Consider the following 17,377-nt stretch of genomic DNA (forward strand, 5'->3'; position numbering starts at 1 on the left):
TTAACATTGCTTCCAATTGTTGCCAAATTGGTAAAAAAGGACAGCAACTTGATTGGTCTACAATAGCACAATGGTCTGTAGATTCTAAATTACGATTGTTTTTTCTGGTATATGATTTTGTGGGGAGACATTCTTGGGCTGAGATAACATTTCTGTAAATAACAAAAGTGTACTTGAGATATTTCAAGGATGACACAGGATCACAGGCTAATGAAACGCCAGTTTGGCTATTGCTGACTAAACGGTTATTTTTAGTACCTACGTTCCATGTATAGTGGATTCATTTCTCTCACCCCATTGATTATGATTGATGGTATTGTAGTAACATAAATAACATTTATTTGGTCATCACTAGAGACATTGTCTGCTGCTGAGGGATTATCATTTACCCATAAACGTGTTTATAGCCATGCTATTGCCAAATGTTGAATTCATAAATCTCGAAATACCGGTCACTGATGTGAAATACCATGTCATTGGTGTATATAGTGTTACCTATTTACAATATGCCCATATTTGTCTGAATATCTGAAGTTTCTTCGATAGATACCTTTACGTTCCTTATTTGCTTACAATTTTCTGATAGAAATGCCAAAATAGAAAATCCACATAGGAGAGTACAATTGTTGCCTTAACTGCTATTGAAAAGAAATCAAAACATATTAAAAACCGTCATATTTGTTTTGCCTATCAATAATGACACACCATAAAGAAAACTACATGCACATCAATGCACATATTTAATGTAACAGCTCCGTGTATAACATATTGGCTTTTGACCCAGACAATTTTTATTTATGATCTTCTCAGCTTTCTTTCAAGTAATAATATCAAAGGCTTGTGCTTAATTAGATTTCCAGCAACCGGTACCTCCTCACTCAACGCCAGTTTTGACGTAATGGTGTTAATATTTTGCGAATTTGAAAGATATTGTATCGTAAACCTCTTGTCTGTCGGTCTTGCTGAAGCACCGAGATTCACCTAGCTTAAATTATATTTAGTGCGTTAACCTTAGGCTAGTATGTACGGTATCTCCCCACTGGCATCGCAACACGTGTAATGATGGTTTCTCTCGGACCAACATCTTCTCATTCTTTATAATAAGTAGGCCGCAATACTCGAACGAGTCCTTGGCCTCAACAGGTGTTGGGACCAGAAAAAACTGAATATTTGTATATGGTTTATTGATGTTTCTAAGAATGCAAGTAGCTTTAACACAAAAGTGCAACAGATATTGTTAGCTATGTGAACCTTCCAAAGTAAATGGTATCGGAGGGTGCAGGCATAGCATGCTTCGTGCACAAAACCCATCACTTCTTATAATATATATATATATTTTTTTATATTTTACCTGATAGAATATTGAAAATCGATAGTTTAAAACATAGCAATGTTTACGTTGTCGTTATGCTTTTATTAGCAGAACAATGCGATGCGACTTATGATACATTACTGTGCTATAATTTCCTGTACCTAATCTACACGACAAATTATGTTTACACAAACCCACCAACATAACATCTCTGATTGAAACGTAAAAGCCCCAATGAACCATACCGTTTTTGTCATTGATGTCTAAGGACATTTCTCGCCGTAAACCACTTAACTTTACAATCCTTTTCTATGATCAGGAATGAACTAAACCCGCGTTGTTTCACCTATGATAATAATAGTATTATGATGATCATTACTGCTTGATATGCATTTGTTTATTTTAGAGATGATTATATAACAGAGCTGTGAAATTGTTCTTTGAAGAATGAAATTGCTAATGCTAAGATTCCCGTTCTCTAAAACACCAATAAGCTCTCATACACTTCTGATATTAAGTGCCTTAGATACAAAAACGGCTGATGTAGTCTTTAAGTCTTCCATACTTTCCATTAGGTAATGATGAACTTAGGGAGGTTAATAAATGTATTAGGACTAATCTATCCAGATCAAAGGTCAATTGACGTTCAATTATTTGTAATATTTGTCTAAGGAATCGGCCATAGCTTTGGAGGCAAGCCAGAGCGGGTTTTTCATTATAGCATTATGGAAAGGTTGACTGGTCATTAGATATTGTATAATGTTCAACAAATGAACTCTGTCTAGTAATGTTGTAAAATGTTTACTTATTGTGTAGATAGTATCAACAAAGGTTTAATACTTTGTTACGATGCTGTTGGTATTAGATCGCAGTAACTAATAGTTTGTTGTCGTATCTCAAAGGAATTGGTAGCGGATATAATGTTAAAGATTATACTTGAACCATTGAACCCATACGCCACACTCGTCTTTCTGTATTCGCACAAATAAGTGCATTTGTATAATAACTATAATATAGGCCCATCATAATGTCTCGAATGAAAATCAATATCCATGCCATAGTTCACGTCAACTTTAGTTTACATTTTTTGTGTATAGTCTCTCGGAATGCCGTTCAGAACAAAAGAAACTTGATGATCAAAGGCCAAATATCACTGTCGTTCACCAATGCCCATTTGGTAGACAACTTTTTTATAGACAAAACTTATGCCAACGTCTTTATCAATATCTTAAAAATCTAAGAATTATTTCGTCGGTTTTGATGTATTTGTTTTTCGAGAGCGCCCCCAAATGTTGAGTTCACCTATTGACCATCGTAATAGTTTTTAAGTATTTATGGGCATAATCTACATCTAGATATAGACTCGATGATATCATTATTTTTGTCTGTGGCGTGATTACGGGAACATACCATCACTGCCTATATGTTATAATTCCATCTTGAAAGTTATGCAAAATATTATCAACAAGATTCCGAGACAAAATGGTATACGGTGGGGTGAGCTATCTCTACCAGCGGCATACCCTTCCCACAGACACCCACGCCCCTGCACATAAGAATTAAAAAAAAAAGTCAAAGGATTTCTGAAAGACAGCTGTTACCTGTTTGCCACGATAAGCTAATCGCCTTTTAATATTTTTGCAAGACACATAGAACTGAATCCATGCATAAATTTATAACCGAAAATAGTCTGAGATTAAGCAAGCAGTCTTAAAAGAAACATCGACGTGATTATTATTTTTATGGTAAAATAAATAAGTGGCTTATTCAAATACATCGTGATCTGCGAATAGAATATTAATAATGCATTGTTCTTAAAATGGCGTTAAGCAGTCTATATCTCCGACAGAAAAATACATATTTCCGATGTATTGTCTAAATAACGAGTTTTATCACCAGTCTTTGCATTGTTTACCATGATTGATTGAGAAAATCCTTAAATGGGAAGCTCATATCGGTTATAAATGGCGGTATTTTAGACAAATCGTGTCGTATTTAACAAAAGCCCGTGACATTATAACAAACTGTGATATACCATGTATATCATATAGCATTGGTCTCGGACATTTAATACCAGATAAAATATTACACATAATTTGTTCAACACTGACTTACAAATATATACATTTGATGCTTACTGATATAAAGATTAATGTACATATATAGGTTTATCTTCCTGATCTTATCCATGTGGCAGGGGCAATGGTCAGAAGTGGAGAAATCGTTTTAATATACCGTATATATATATATATATGTACATGACAAACACACGATACGCCAGCACATCCCTACAGGTTTTTGTAGCCTAAAATTATGATACATTACTGTTCTGGACGGTAATGATCACCTGCGTATATTTCTTCTTCTGAAAATAAGCAGGAACCTCGAACGTAGTAGTAGTACTCTCAAATTAACATGGATATATGGATATGGTTAGTTATATTAACTAATATATTAAAGTCAATTATTCGAAATTTGACCGTACACATCCAATAACTCTTATGATTGGCATAATTAGTGCTTTTTATACGCCCACATTGAATGTGGTCGTATATTGTCGCCCCCGTCCGTCCGTCCGTCCGGCGCCCACAATTGCTTGTGGACGCTCTAGAGGCTAAAGTTAATATCTGATTGAAATTTAAATTTATACACAGTGTTTAAGGTCTTGAGACGAAGAAGCCTATTGATTTTCAGCGATTTCCGATAATTACTGCCAAAGTTATGGCCCTTGATTACTTCAAAAAATCTTGTGGATGATCTAAAGGCTAAAGTTAATATCCGATTGACTTTGAATTTATACACACCGTTAGATTGATTTTCAACGATTTTCGATAATTACTGCCAAAGTTATGGCCCTTGATCACTTTGTGACGCTCTAAAGGCTAAAGTTATCATCCGATTGACTTCAGATTGATACACAGAATTTAAGATTTGAGACGAACAGCTAAATCCATGATATTAAACGTTTTGTATACAAAACGTTAGCATGGGGCAGAACTTTATAAAAAACCAAACAAATTCTAATGGTTTTCTGATAATTACTTATGGGTTGTTGCTCTTAATCAGATTTTAGTGTATTATAAATGTTTCATTACCGAAAAAAATAAAAATATGCGACAACTCTTGTTGACTGCCGGACGATTTAGCTGCTGTGGGCGTATGTTTCGTTGCCTGGCAACCTACCTTTGAGTCGTAGTTTCAGTACTGTTTTGGTAAGATTCGGTGCAAGAGTGTTGAATTTAAGAAACCAAATATATATTGTAAGGAAATTGGGTTAACTTGGTTTATTGGACTAGAAAGGTAGTGTGAACTCAGTTGTTATCAATAAACATGTCTTAGATGATATTGGGAATCGATTTAAGATCAGGTCAATGTAACGCTTCACTGCGGTATATAATAGTTTACACGGATAGAAAATCGAATTATTATTCAAATTCCTTTATTTAAAATAACAGTTCTTCTTTTCCACCGATTTACTTAGTATTGGCACAGATTGTTTAAGTTTATAGTCATAGTTATCAGAAAAGGTCATAACAACGCCGTACGTGCGATACTAATCTCATACCATTTTCTAACAGGGCAATCCCAACAATGCTTCATATGAACTGTTTACTTAGAAAACATCATATCCATACTAAACGCCAAGGATTCTTCACAAGCTGAAGGCTTTAAGTGTCCAATCCTGGCCGATTTGTTGATTTAGTCAATTCACATATTTGAATAGCTTTCTTTTACAATTGTTCTTTGGGCTGAAATAGATGAAGCACTTTGTTAGCATCCTACTTCTCAATCATCAAAAATTGGTTAGTTTACGTTCCAAATCTAGCTAGCATCCCCAGCAGATTTTCGGTAATTTTTCGGTAGATATTACAGTCTTGAGTATAAGTTTAAAATGACATTTTTTTATGAAACGATCTACTCGGGTATCAATCGCTTGATTAGATGTATGCTTGTAACCCGCCTTCATGGTATCTTTCGCATCGTATCAAATGGTTGCTTGATATACAACCGTACTTTATTCAACAGTTAGCTACCCTTTTTTTAACAATAATTATCTACAGATGTCAAAATGATTACACGTTTGTCAAATACATTGAAGGATGATACCAACAATTTTCTTCACATTTAGGATGATTGGATCATCTCTGCCGTTAAATACATCCCTCTTGTTTTCATAACCATAGGGTAGCCACGGGGTAAGTCGGTACTAAGGAGAGAAATGAACGTTATTTCCAGAGTTTAAGATGTTTTTCTGTCTATATTATTTTGTAGTTAAATAACTTATCTGTTAGCACGTAATTCTGAATCGTGCAGGTGAGCTTTCTATTATCTGTAAGAAAATATCCACGAGCGGTTTTTTTACATATAGACGAGAAGGTAAATAATACACTGCCACCTAGTGACAGATATGAAAAACAATGGCGTGTAACTCCACTCAACCTTGTTACCTCCATCTTCAAACTGGAATTTCTATTCAGAAACTATTAGCCGCTCTGATGAGTTCCGCACGCAAATAGACCATTATCATGCTTTAATAGAATATCATGTATGTTCTTAAAACCAGTACGAAGGGCACAGGGCGAACATTTTTAGAATTTATTAAGACAGAAAAAAAAATCCGAAATTGACAATGCTTCGTGTGTTAGAATAATTAATAACTAGAGTTCGGCCTCGTGTAAGTATATTAACTAACGAGATAGCTTACACATGCAGTAAAAATAATCGAAACAGAACACTATTCCTATGTTTGTATACACACATGTATTTCTTAGAGAAGAAGAACAGGGACATTGTCTGTAAATTTCTACGTGGTACCAGCCAAACAAAATACCTCATTGGTATGTAGGAACCACCCCCGGCGATAATGTACCTGTCCTGAGCTAAACGGAATTTTCGGTGCTCCTAATTAACACAAGTTAATTTGTGTAGATTTTACACCTTTTCTGTACTAAAACAATTTCGAGTTGTTTATACATGTTAACAGGTGTAATCAATGTGAAAAGAAAGTAAAGTTGTCCGACAGCAGATTTCAACCATGCTTATTCAATAGACCAAAGGAAAAGGTCGCTGTGTGGTGGTGTGTGGCTAAGATTACCTGCACTTTCCATACGATACCCGCATCATATTAAACAAACAAATACCATCCAGTCCTTAGATAAGACATTAATAGATACCGTGTGTGCCTATTCTACCACCCCCTTCTCGCTGTTGATATTATTCAATATAAAAATAACATCATCGTTCGATATAAATATAAACACCACGACCATACATGTTATGATCTAAGTCCATGCTTACAAAACTTAAGGTGCAAGGTGTGGTAGTATAGTCTTAGCTTTTAAGATTTTAGGTAGTTTCGATCGGTGTCAGAATGCAAGTACAAATTATATCTATGTCAATTAGCTTCTTAAGGGGTAAGGAAAACTGATTATCCGATGCCATTTCTCATTTAAGAAGTTCAGATAGCTAAGAAGCACCATTCTCTTGTAAGATAACAGTTATGATAAATCTAATGTTTGTGTGTATACACAGTTAAACTGTATTGCTAAAATTTCGCATGTTTAAATCATTCGAAAATTTCGCATTTCTAAATCATTCGACTATTTCGAGATTTTAAAACATTCGAAAATTTCGCATTTTTGAACATTCGTGGCGTCTTGTACGTCAGTGCTGACATGTTAGGCATGACCTGTTCACGTTACCTATCATGGGAAGGTATCTAATGTCAAAATGCCTACATACTGGATATATCATGTAGAGGGAGTATGTAAGTCATTATGATAGATGTGTATCTCCATACCATGTGTACGTCATTAGAAGATGCTCAAGATGATGAGTACCATGTGGTCGGCAGGTAGTAATTGAACAGATCTAGCTATAAAGCCTATAGTGTTGGTAGATAAGATATTATTTACATGGTATTTGGTCTAATTGTTTACAAGAAAGCTAACAGTTATTAATTAAGTGGTTCTTTAGTTTTGTGAATTGTACACCAACAGTAATTTGGACATAAATAGTGCAGTAGCGACATATTTTCTATATCGATGTACGAATATTAAAGACGAAATCTAATGACATTTATGTACATCAATGCAAATCTATTTTGATGCAGATATTACGTATCAATTTGCTATAAATATCTTACGTTATAGAAAAAACAAGAAAGAACACAAACCAACCTATATTTATGCAATACTCAATTCTAATTACTAGTTTGTAAAATAGAATTACAGCATAGCATCTTGTTTTATCTTATTAACTCGACTGTACAGTATATACTGTCTAGCAATTTTATTGATCTTGCTCTAGCTTAAGAAAGAAGAGTTACAAAAAGATGTGAATAAATCGACGAAATATACAGAAAATTAGTAATTAATTTCTCATGATTAAAAGACGTTTTTCTTCTGTTATTTCTGTGTACTTTTGAATCAATGGTTGATGACGTCTTCATTAATTTTTAGAGACAGGCAGTGATGAAATCCTTCATTAGTCTCTTTTTTTTTATTAGTGTAATGCCTGAATTATATTTTCTTTTACAATAAAATTAGCTTTTCATCTGGGCTTTTATTTTGGATATTTTCTCTGATCATCAAATTTCTTATTATCGGTTATCCAAAATATCATCAAAAATACAAATGTAAAGCCATCTCAGTCGGAAACGTTATGGGACACAAATATATACCGGTAATAATTGTCTCCAGTAGACCTTAGATTTTCTGATAATGGAGAATGCATTAAGTAATGTTTCTTGATTCACCAAGTGAGATGTGTGTTTCCTGAAGACAGCCCTAATAATTACAGAACTAGCTGAAAATAATAGAAATCGATTCTCGCTTCTATCCACTGTAATGGGTTCCTCCCTGGCATCACGCTATGTTCCTTGACTTGTCTTTGTCTTATAGAGTAATATCAAAGAGGACAAGATTTGGCTATAAAGATGCTTCTGAAAGAAGAATAGAAGGCTAAAAACGGACACTGTATCATATACAGTACACACATTGACATATGTCATAATTCTTTGTATACAAATGACTAATTTCTTATTTTTGAACGTATTCAATATTGATGGGTTTAAATCACAAATATCGTCATTTATCTCCCTTGAATTTTGGTCTTTACGTCAACATATCGACGTCGCCACTTACCATGTGTAGTGGGAAGAAAAATGGAAGGAAGTCATGAGAACTGATAAGGATTAATGTTATTAGAAGCAATGACATTATTGACTTGTAGACATCCAATCCATTTACATGTCCTATAGTTTATAAAATGTTGGTCCGCTGGAAACATATATCACCGTAGTCATGACATATGGGTAGTCAGAACAGCATTATTCAAATAAGTGATCCATTTTGTAGGCAGATAAAACGATGGTATTAATGAAACTGCTAAGATAGCTGACACGCAGATCAAAGTCTTAATCGTGTTAAACAAAGCGAACGAAGAATCACACCATTCTAAATTTCACGCTTGCTAGACATTCGACAAATAAATCATTTAGTTAGAAGCCTTAAAAGCCATTGTCGAGAAGTCTTTAGACTACATTGCATATTATATGTAAATATATTTGGCTTCGAATCCAATACCTTTTGTCTGATGGCTTGTAAAAGGTATTGTTCTCCCGACGAAAGATCTTATTGACGTTGATTAAACTTGTAAAACGTTATAATCTGTCATGTAAGTTTTATTACCAGCTTAATAAATATATTTAGAAGATGGTTTTGGCTATCCATTCAGATATAGGACCATTACACCACTGTGTGTTAAACATGGTCTTCGAAAATCAGACAACTCTCGCTATTAGATCGTATAAACAGGAAAGCCAGCGATAATTGCATTAAATGTTACATGTATGGTGACGGGCAATGGTGTGTGTAAAGATTAAATCGTCGTTATACAAGAATCACTTAATATTATTAAAGCCCAGCTAAGTGAAGGCACTCTGGAATATTACCAGAACCATCTTATTGCTTTTGGGTGTTTAGACTATTGTGTTTAATGTAGCAAAACTGGCAGTTTGATTTATTCTCGTGTGTTTTGTAATTGACCCGTGTTATAGAGGTGGCTTGTCTATTTTTTAAAAAATATTGTGTACTCAAAGTTTTTTGATTTGTCTGGCTTTCATGTGAAAATTATTAGCCATTTTCCATTATATATTGATCACATGAAGTTCTTGTAGATATTTGCTTGCATTTATTGGAATATTCAGTTTATACAAATATTAACCCCAAGCATTATCCCATTGGAGTAATAATAGCCATTGTATAGTTCTTAACTTTTGATGTTTAGATTTTTAATTGAGAAATCTTGGAGCGACAAAGCAAATCATCTTTCCGCCCCTTGTTCGGTCAGTACCAATCTGATCCACCTATCTCCTCCCACCATAAGAATATCTATATATTTACTCACCTGTTGGGTATCATCAAGGTGCACAATAATACAGGTGTGGTCAGTTAAACATCATAATTCTGTGTTAAGAATACAACATATGGTGCAAGTAAGATAAAGTTTACTCTAATAAGATTTGTAATAGCAGGAGGGTTTTTTGTAGAAATATTTACAATTTCATTGTAGAAGTTTAGCTTGACCATATGTTCCTATCACTTCTTGATTTCATTGGATCTTTCGCTTGTTCAGTGTATTACTCTGGTACAAATTCGAAATAGAAACTTGGAGATGATAAGTCCTTAATTCTTTCGATCCTGATATGAATTTAAAATTACATTTAATGCTGATAAGTATATAATTCTTGGTTATTCATTTAAATAGAAACTTAATGATAATAAGTCCTTAAATATGGCCTTGTATAAATGCCAGTCTTCAAGGAATTTTGACAAAACGCTAAATCTTTACATGATATTTTATTCATAAATGGCTTTTCCATCATGACCCGTGTAAATCTCTTCATTTAATGTAATAAGGTAGTTCTGGCATTCTTCACCAGAAGTTACCTGTCAAACATCAGTTCAGAGAGAATAATCAGTGCCGTGATCATATCATGATAATTGTCGATTTCATCTCCTGACCATATGGTCAATGCTGGAACTGTTGCCCTAAAATACACCCTGTCGACCAAGCAACATATTTGATAAATAAATACTCTCTGCTTTATAATGTGAAATGAACATATGATCTAAGGATGTTGGTGTTCCCTCGTGGATTGATATGGCCTTTTAACTAGTTCCATGTTTATAGGTATATCCATTGTAAAGTTTATATGTTATATTCTAGTATTACCAATTTCTTTGCTTATTGGAAATATGACGGGCATATGTACATTCTTAATCTTAATAGTTTCCAGATTATTATCCCTTACTTAGCACCAACTACCTTCAATTTTTATTCACAACTGAGATTTATCTTCCGTGTTTTCAATAATGAATATGGTAATACAGATTTCTTCTAAGGATAAAAAAATTTGTTCTTCATATTGCGTGTTTGATCTGCATCTCAGAATATATTATTCATAGACAATATTATCTACATGTAAGTTAGATTATAAATTTATGTCATGTTTCCTTTTCCAAAATCTGATTTCGTGTTATATTCAGTCTATAAAATTAACATTTAATGTACAGGAATGTCGAATGAATCACATTTGTGTATTGTACATGGGAATAATAAAAGTTAAATATATTTACATTATAATATCTCTAACAATTTATTGAAACCAAAACACACAACGATAACAAACAATTGCAAAAAATTCACTAACACAAAAACAAAGACACGCCACCCCTTCAATAAAAACCCCCAACCTAACAAACAAAAATACACACACACCAAAATAAGAATAAAACTCACACAAAGCAACATTAGTAACGACGGGCCATGTTTTTGTTACAGTACCACGTTATAACTATTAGTATTGAATACTGAAACCTTATCCATGGACCATGTTTTAAAGAAGCACGTCATAACTATTACTAAAGATTCTTTTACGTTAAAGGTGAGCCGAGTTTAAAGTACTCTGTAATACTATTAGTAATACTTATGTTATTTGTATATTTTCAGGTAATATAAAAGTACATACTGGCGGTAACTCTGGTAATGGTAAGGAAGATAAACCTGCGGCTCATTTAATGGGTGTTAATAGACGACCAGATTTAAATCAACGTAAGTATGAATAATTAATTGATCGCCTGGTCATTTGAATTCCTTAACTGAACATCCTCGAACTGCTTAGTCATGAGTATGCCATCTATACAATGAACATTTTGACAAGAGTTACTGTTATATTTATATATTATTTTCCGTATGTCGTAATCCAAACGCCCGTCAAACCAGTTGTTGATAAGATATAGTTGGATTCAATGCTTACAATTTCTTTTCTTTTTGTTTTGCAGCACCAGGAAGCCAGTTCTCAATCTCCAACTGGATTTATAATCAAGATTTGGCTTTTGCGAAAAAAGTCACCTATCGACATGGTCGAATTGTTGTTCCGGTACCTGGTTTATACTACGTTTACAGTCAGATATCTTTCTTGGAGCTGTTCATGAACCGTGATTCTGGAAACGGTGCTAGTACGGAATCCCCCAGTCTCTCCCATTATCTATATCGCTATAACATAATTTACCCTAATGGCGGCGAAGAGAAAATGATCCAGAACTCTATTACCAAGTGCTGGGGACAAAACAAAGGTTTCGGTGAATATACAAGTTACCTTGGCGCCGTTTTTGATTTAAGACAGGGAGATGAAATATTCGTGAAAGTTTCCAATTTAACAATGGTCGTGAAAGATCCTAAATCCAACTATTTTGGTTTGTTCAAGCTATGAGATTTGTAGAGGGGTTTAAAACTACCTAAACTGTGTCTTTCAAACTGCTTTCAAATTGTGTTAAAATGAAAATAGAAATAATAATGCGGTAGACCAATCGTAGCGGAAAGAATTATTTACTGCTGTTTGGTGCTTCCGCTTCGATGGTTGGCTGCCATACTGCGGATACTTCAAAGAGGTATTTCATATAGTAGGTAGGCGCTGTTCCAGATATGGATACCATCCGGAAAGATAGTTTCCAACTACAGAAGATACCATAAGTAAATGATCAGAACCGTCCAATATAGGAGATGGTCTCGGCATTCTTTTATAAATAAATGCTCATTTTAATTGGTCATAATATCTAAAATTGATGACGTACTACACAGAAGCTTGTATATTAATATTTCTTCACTTTGCCATGGATTTTATAAATTTCTGTATACATTGCGGTAATTAAAAGTATATCGTTTTTTTTAAAAATAAAATCAAGTCCCCGCATTTCCCAACGCAATACAACATATAATGACCTATTCAAATAATTAGATTTAGTATCTGGATTAGCTTAATAGGAAACGGACAAAAGTGGAATTGTTTCATATATTCACGTCCCAAAATTCAGCTAATATTTGCAATGTGACAGGTTTTTTTTGTCAACTGTCGGTATTTTAGATAGAACCTGTCCCATCTCCTGTCCATGGGATCCACTTATTAGACTACTTTATTTAGGCAAAAATGAAAGCGATCTTAAAACTACCTATTCACTAGGTTTAGGTAAAAATATTATGCTACTCACATATCAACAATATAGTGGATTTTCTTATTCTGCCCAAATAAGTATATCACTAACTAGTTGAAATTTAAATAACTAACTGACGAATGTACCAGTGTAGACTATATTCTATGTTTTTTCAATCATTTAAACAATATTATATATACAATATATATTAACACTTTAACAAAACGAGAAAACATAGCATAAATAAATGTTTTTAAAATCATGGTTTAAATTCTACAAGAATCTAACTTGTTATAAATGTTCTAAGTTTGTCATATTCAGGGGATTTAATTTCGAATTTGACTTCATTATTTTCAATCATGTTTTTTGCGTTCAGAGATTAAAACTCATGTTTAAATAGAACGGCCCGATACGTTTTACAATGTTTAGTCTGTACACTTTCTAAAGCCATGTTTATACGGCGACTTTGTTTGTATTTTTTAATGTGTCATTTTGCATATAAAACCAAGAATCGCCGTGCAAACACAGCTTAACTTTACTGAAGAAATTCAGTTATGTGCGTTCTTTTGGGCATTTAAGGAGGGTAATTTACAGACACTACGTGAATAACGTGATAATTGTTTATAGGAATACTAATAATGTGCCGGGAACGAGGATTCTTACAAGATTTATACATATTGTATACTAAATCATGGACATTTATTTACATTTGTACGGATGGAAATACATGTTTTAATTCCATGTATGAATGTTTTATTTTCCACCATGAAAATAATAAAAACTCATGATGAGTCATGTATTGCCAAATCATGAAAAATAGTTTTTTTCATTTTAATTCATAATAATCATTCGTTATTTCATAATAAATAAAAACATAGCGAGCATACATTTGTGATATATTCATCATTGTTTTAGGAAAACAAAATTGATAAAAAAAAAGTTACTGAAAACATTTTATCGTTATCTATTTTAAATTGTTCATAATCATGATGATTTCATTATTTCGTTGCATGCGAATTCAAATTAATGCAGTTGTAAATATAAACGTTGATAATCTTATATGTGTTATGTTTTTTGAAAGTGATTGTTTGTAATAAAAATATGAGTATATGTAATATTATAAGGAGTATAATTATTATTATATATTCTATTGAAATGTTAAATATATATTGAGATGTTTTATTTGTATTTATTATTCTGACGTTAACGTTTCGTTTAAATTTTCAAAATAGTATTTGAACTAAAGGTTTGATTTGATAACTTCAATACTTGTCCGAGTTGTAGAAAATTAATAGGCATTACTGAATATTTAAGCTGCATTTAAATTTAGATACATAATACTTTTATAACTTTTATAAAGTTTATAATAAGAAAGTTTTGGATTTTTTTCTTAGGGTTGTTTTTTTGTTTAGTTTTTCTTCGATATAGATGTAGTCGCGAAGCTGAATAATTAGTGTTCATTCAATACAAATTAATGTGTTTTATATTAATTAAAAAATGTTCAAGTTATATATAATAATTCCTTCATCCATCTGTTATATGTTTGCTTTGATATATGTGTGCTGATTGGACAATTAACAAGGTTTTTTGTATAAGAAGGTACTATGTGTATCCATGGTGATTGTATTATGTTAATCATTGTTACGTAATAAACCATGCCTATTTTTACTATCAATCTATCGGATATTTTTATCTTTTTAATTTCACAGGGAAGGGGAGGTAATTAGGGGACACAGAGACGCATACCCGAAGGGTGAAAGACCACACTTAATATTGTGACAATTGCCTTCAGTGCTGTTTGGCGTACATTTTCAGCTTTGATTGATAGGATTCGAATGACATATACGTGTCTCTCAAAGGTTGTGATAATTAGGCATTTTTATGTAATATTCGGATGTTCTTTATACGGAAATAATGCAGAGAATTTACAATCTTACTTGAACTGAAACAAGAACTAACAACTGAAAAAAACACGTTCTGGTGACATAATACGTGGGACGATTTCTTTTTTCCCCAAACATGAAAAGACAATAGGTTCAATGAGCATTATGAACATAATTATAACAGGAATAATTCCAGCCTATTACAGCATCAAAAGAAGATTCGCAGACAAAACATGATAATTATAAGCATTATCCCTGAAGACTTGTCCTTACTTCTACAGATCATGAATAGATACAGAACACGACATTAAAACATAATATAACTTCAAAGAGCTGTATTAATCATTGTCATATATTTGACGCTTGAAGACAAAAGGCTATAATATTAGTTTGTTGTACACGATACCCTAGTCCCTAATTGCCAGAGAGATGCCACGATTTTATTTGCAATTATGATTCTCTAACCTAGACAAAATGTTAATCCAATCCTTTCTTAAAAGAATATATTTGTTTTGAAATAAATGATAATCGCGAAGAAAACCAATTCTTTAGCTGAAAGGGTGGACTATAGATGAGTGCCATGGAACCAACGAAATATCATTGGGAAACAAGATGGGTTTGACAGAAAACGAAAATGACACGGTGTAAGTCTCTTAAATTGCTAGGGAGGTGGGGATGGTAAACAAAGTAGGAAGAAAAGTGGGTGGGGGCATGGAAAAACACAATCTTAGCAATGATTAGATCCTGGGAATGTATAACATAATATACAGTTATGGGTAATCTTGTGAATGGGAGGGATTCGAAATGAATGTGAAAATTGTAATGTATTAAAGAATGGGAGTTACTCAAAACAAACACGATACTACAATGGACCAGGAATTGCTACGTCATTGTCCAAAGAAGAAACGTGACAAGTTTCTTGCTGAACGTACTTGTTGAATTGGTGGAACCTTAAAGATACATTGTCCCAGAAGTATTTGTCGGGTGGTTATTTCCAATAAAAGTATGGCAAATTTGGTATATATCGAAAGAATAGACGCCCAATCTTACTAGAAAAATACTGGATTACCTGAAAACACCCACGGAGCAAGCATTGGGCAAAAATTAACCGGCAGAAAAACGGCAGACTGCAATTAAACGGCAGAAAAAGAAGTTGAAAGACAATAATTAAGAACTTACTTAGGCCTCAGTATGTATAGTAAACATTAAGTATATAATGAATAATACATTCTGAAAAATAGGCCCTCCCTCAATGAAGTTAGGTGACAAACATGACTTCTAACAACAGCTTATTAATAGCCTGAGGTATCTCCCCGCGATTATAAGGTATTGAGAGAGGTTTGAAGCAAATTTTTGATAGATTGATTAGTTTGAATATGTCCAAATATATCATCAAATCACACAGTTTGTGCGCGGAAAAGTATCTTTAACCATCGAAGAACAACAACTAGATGGGTAAAGCTTGGGAAAAAAGGGTGTATTCAAGGGAAAAAATTGCTGATAGATTAGAATAACAAACGGTTACAATTACGTTTGTAAGCAATCGGGGGTGACAAAGATACAAGTCTTCGTATATCTGCGTATGGTTAGTCTTTTTCAATTTCAGTGTCCTCTTATCCCCATCATGGCCCATGATCATATTTATCACTTGTCAACGAGAACCATATACCAAGAAACTAATGGTACACTTTTAAAACGTACCTGACGGAAACCGTAATATAATACCTGATAATGTATAAATCTGGTAAATATTTTCAAATCAGTGACCTCCCTAAATGACCGCGTGTCAACTCCAAAACAAATATTGGTTAATAGCTCCGTCGTTTTGAGGAAGGAAAATCTGTTATCAATTTACCCCCAAAAAATCATAATAGATCACTTAGCTAGTTAATGTTGGACTTACAAGAACGATACGTATGTAATCTGTTTATTGTTTGTAAAATCGTACCCTGTTACACCATACACCACACGGTCAGGTGTTGTATTCTTTGACTTGCCTTTGTTCCTTCATTTCATATTTTGTTTAACATTCCATATGATATATTTTGGCCGATTTATTATAAACAAAGACAAATGCCATAGCATGTTTAACAAACCTCTAGTATATATATTATTACCTATAAAAACAAACAGTAACTTTAGTTGTGTCATCATTTACTTTATTCAAATTACAGGCATTATCACAACAACTGCTGTAAAAATATGTCTGATTTTAGTGCGTGATTTTGGTCAATTCCAAAAGCATAAGACTAAACAAATTCATTTTAAATCAACAAAACTTCATAGACCATTATACCGGAATAGTGTCCTATAACTAATGGCTTGATTTACTTTTACATTTTAGATTTCATATGCTGTATTCATAAACCATTTGTTCAGTAGTTAATTGATCTTCTGTAGTTCCCTAGAAAGCATAAGTCGGGGTAACAGGCACCGTGCTAGACAATCATGTACATGTCTCTACCGGCAGATATACAACCTAAGAGATCTAAACATTATAACAGTTAACTACATATTATCCCCTTTCCAGTATTGGACCAGTAATCCTCTCCCCCATTCCTTGGTCTATAAATATTTCTTTTAAACATTTCGATGATGATAATCTTGATAACTACAAAAAGCCCAATCTGCCACAATCACCTGTCCCGTGTTGGCAAATTTCTTAATAGAGAGTTGTCTGCGATATC

At 33.3% G+C, this 17,377-nt stretch overlaps 1 protein-coding gene across 1 annotated transcript in view; it reads left to right on the plus strand.

The window, feature by feature from the left end:
• LOC126809088 (tumor necrosis factor ligand superfamily member 10) overlaps positions 1 to 14,482 on the plus strand; it is a 50,864-nt gene extending 36,382 nt beyond the window's left edge. Inside the window, exons 3-4 of the mRNA XM_050534057.2 lie at positions 11,327 to 11,428; positions 11,659 to 14,482. Of these exons, the coding sequence (XP_050390014.1) occupies positions 11,327 to 11,428; positions 11,659 to 12,089 (533 nt within the window). The 3' untranslated portion in view covers positions 12,090 to 14,482. The remainder of the gene's footprint in view (positions 1 to 11,326; positions 11,429 to 11,658) is intronic.
• Positions 14,483 to 17,377: the final 2,895 nt, after the last annotated feature.

The sequence above is a fragment of the Patella vulgata genome, chromosome 1 (assembly GCF_932274485.2).
Source record: "Patella vulgata chromosome 1, xgPatVulg1.2, whole genome shotgun sequence".
In the NCBI taxonomy this organism is placed as follows: Eukaryota; Metazoa; Mollusca; class Gastropoda; family Patellidae; genus Patella; species Patella vulgata.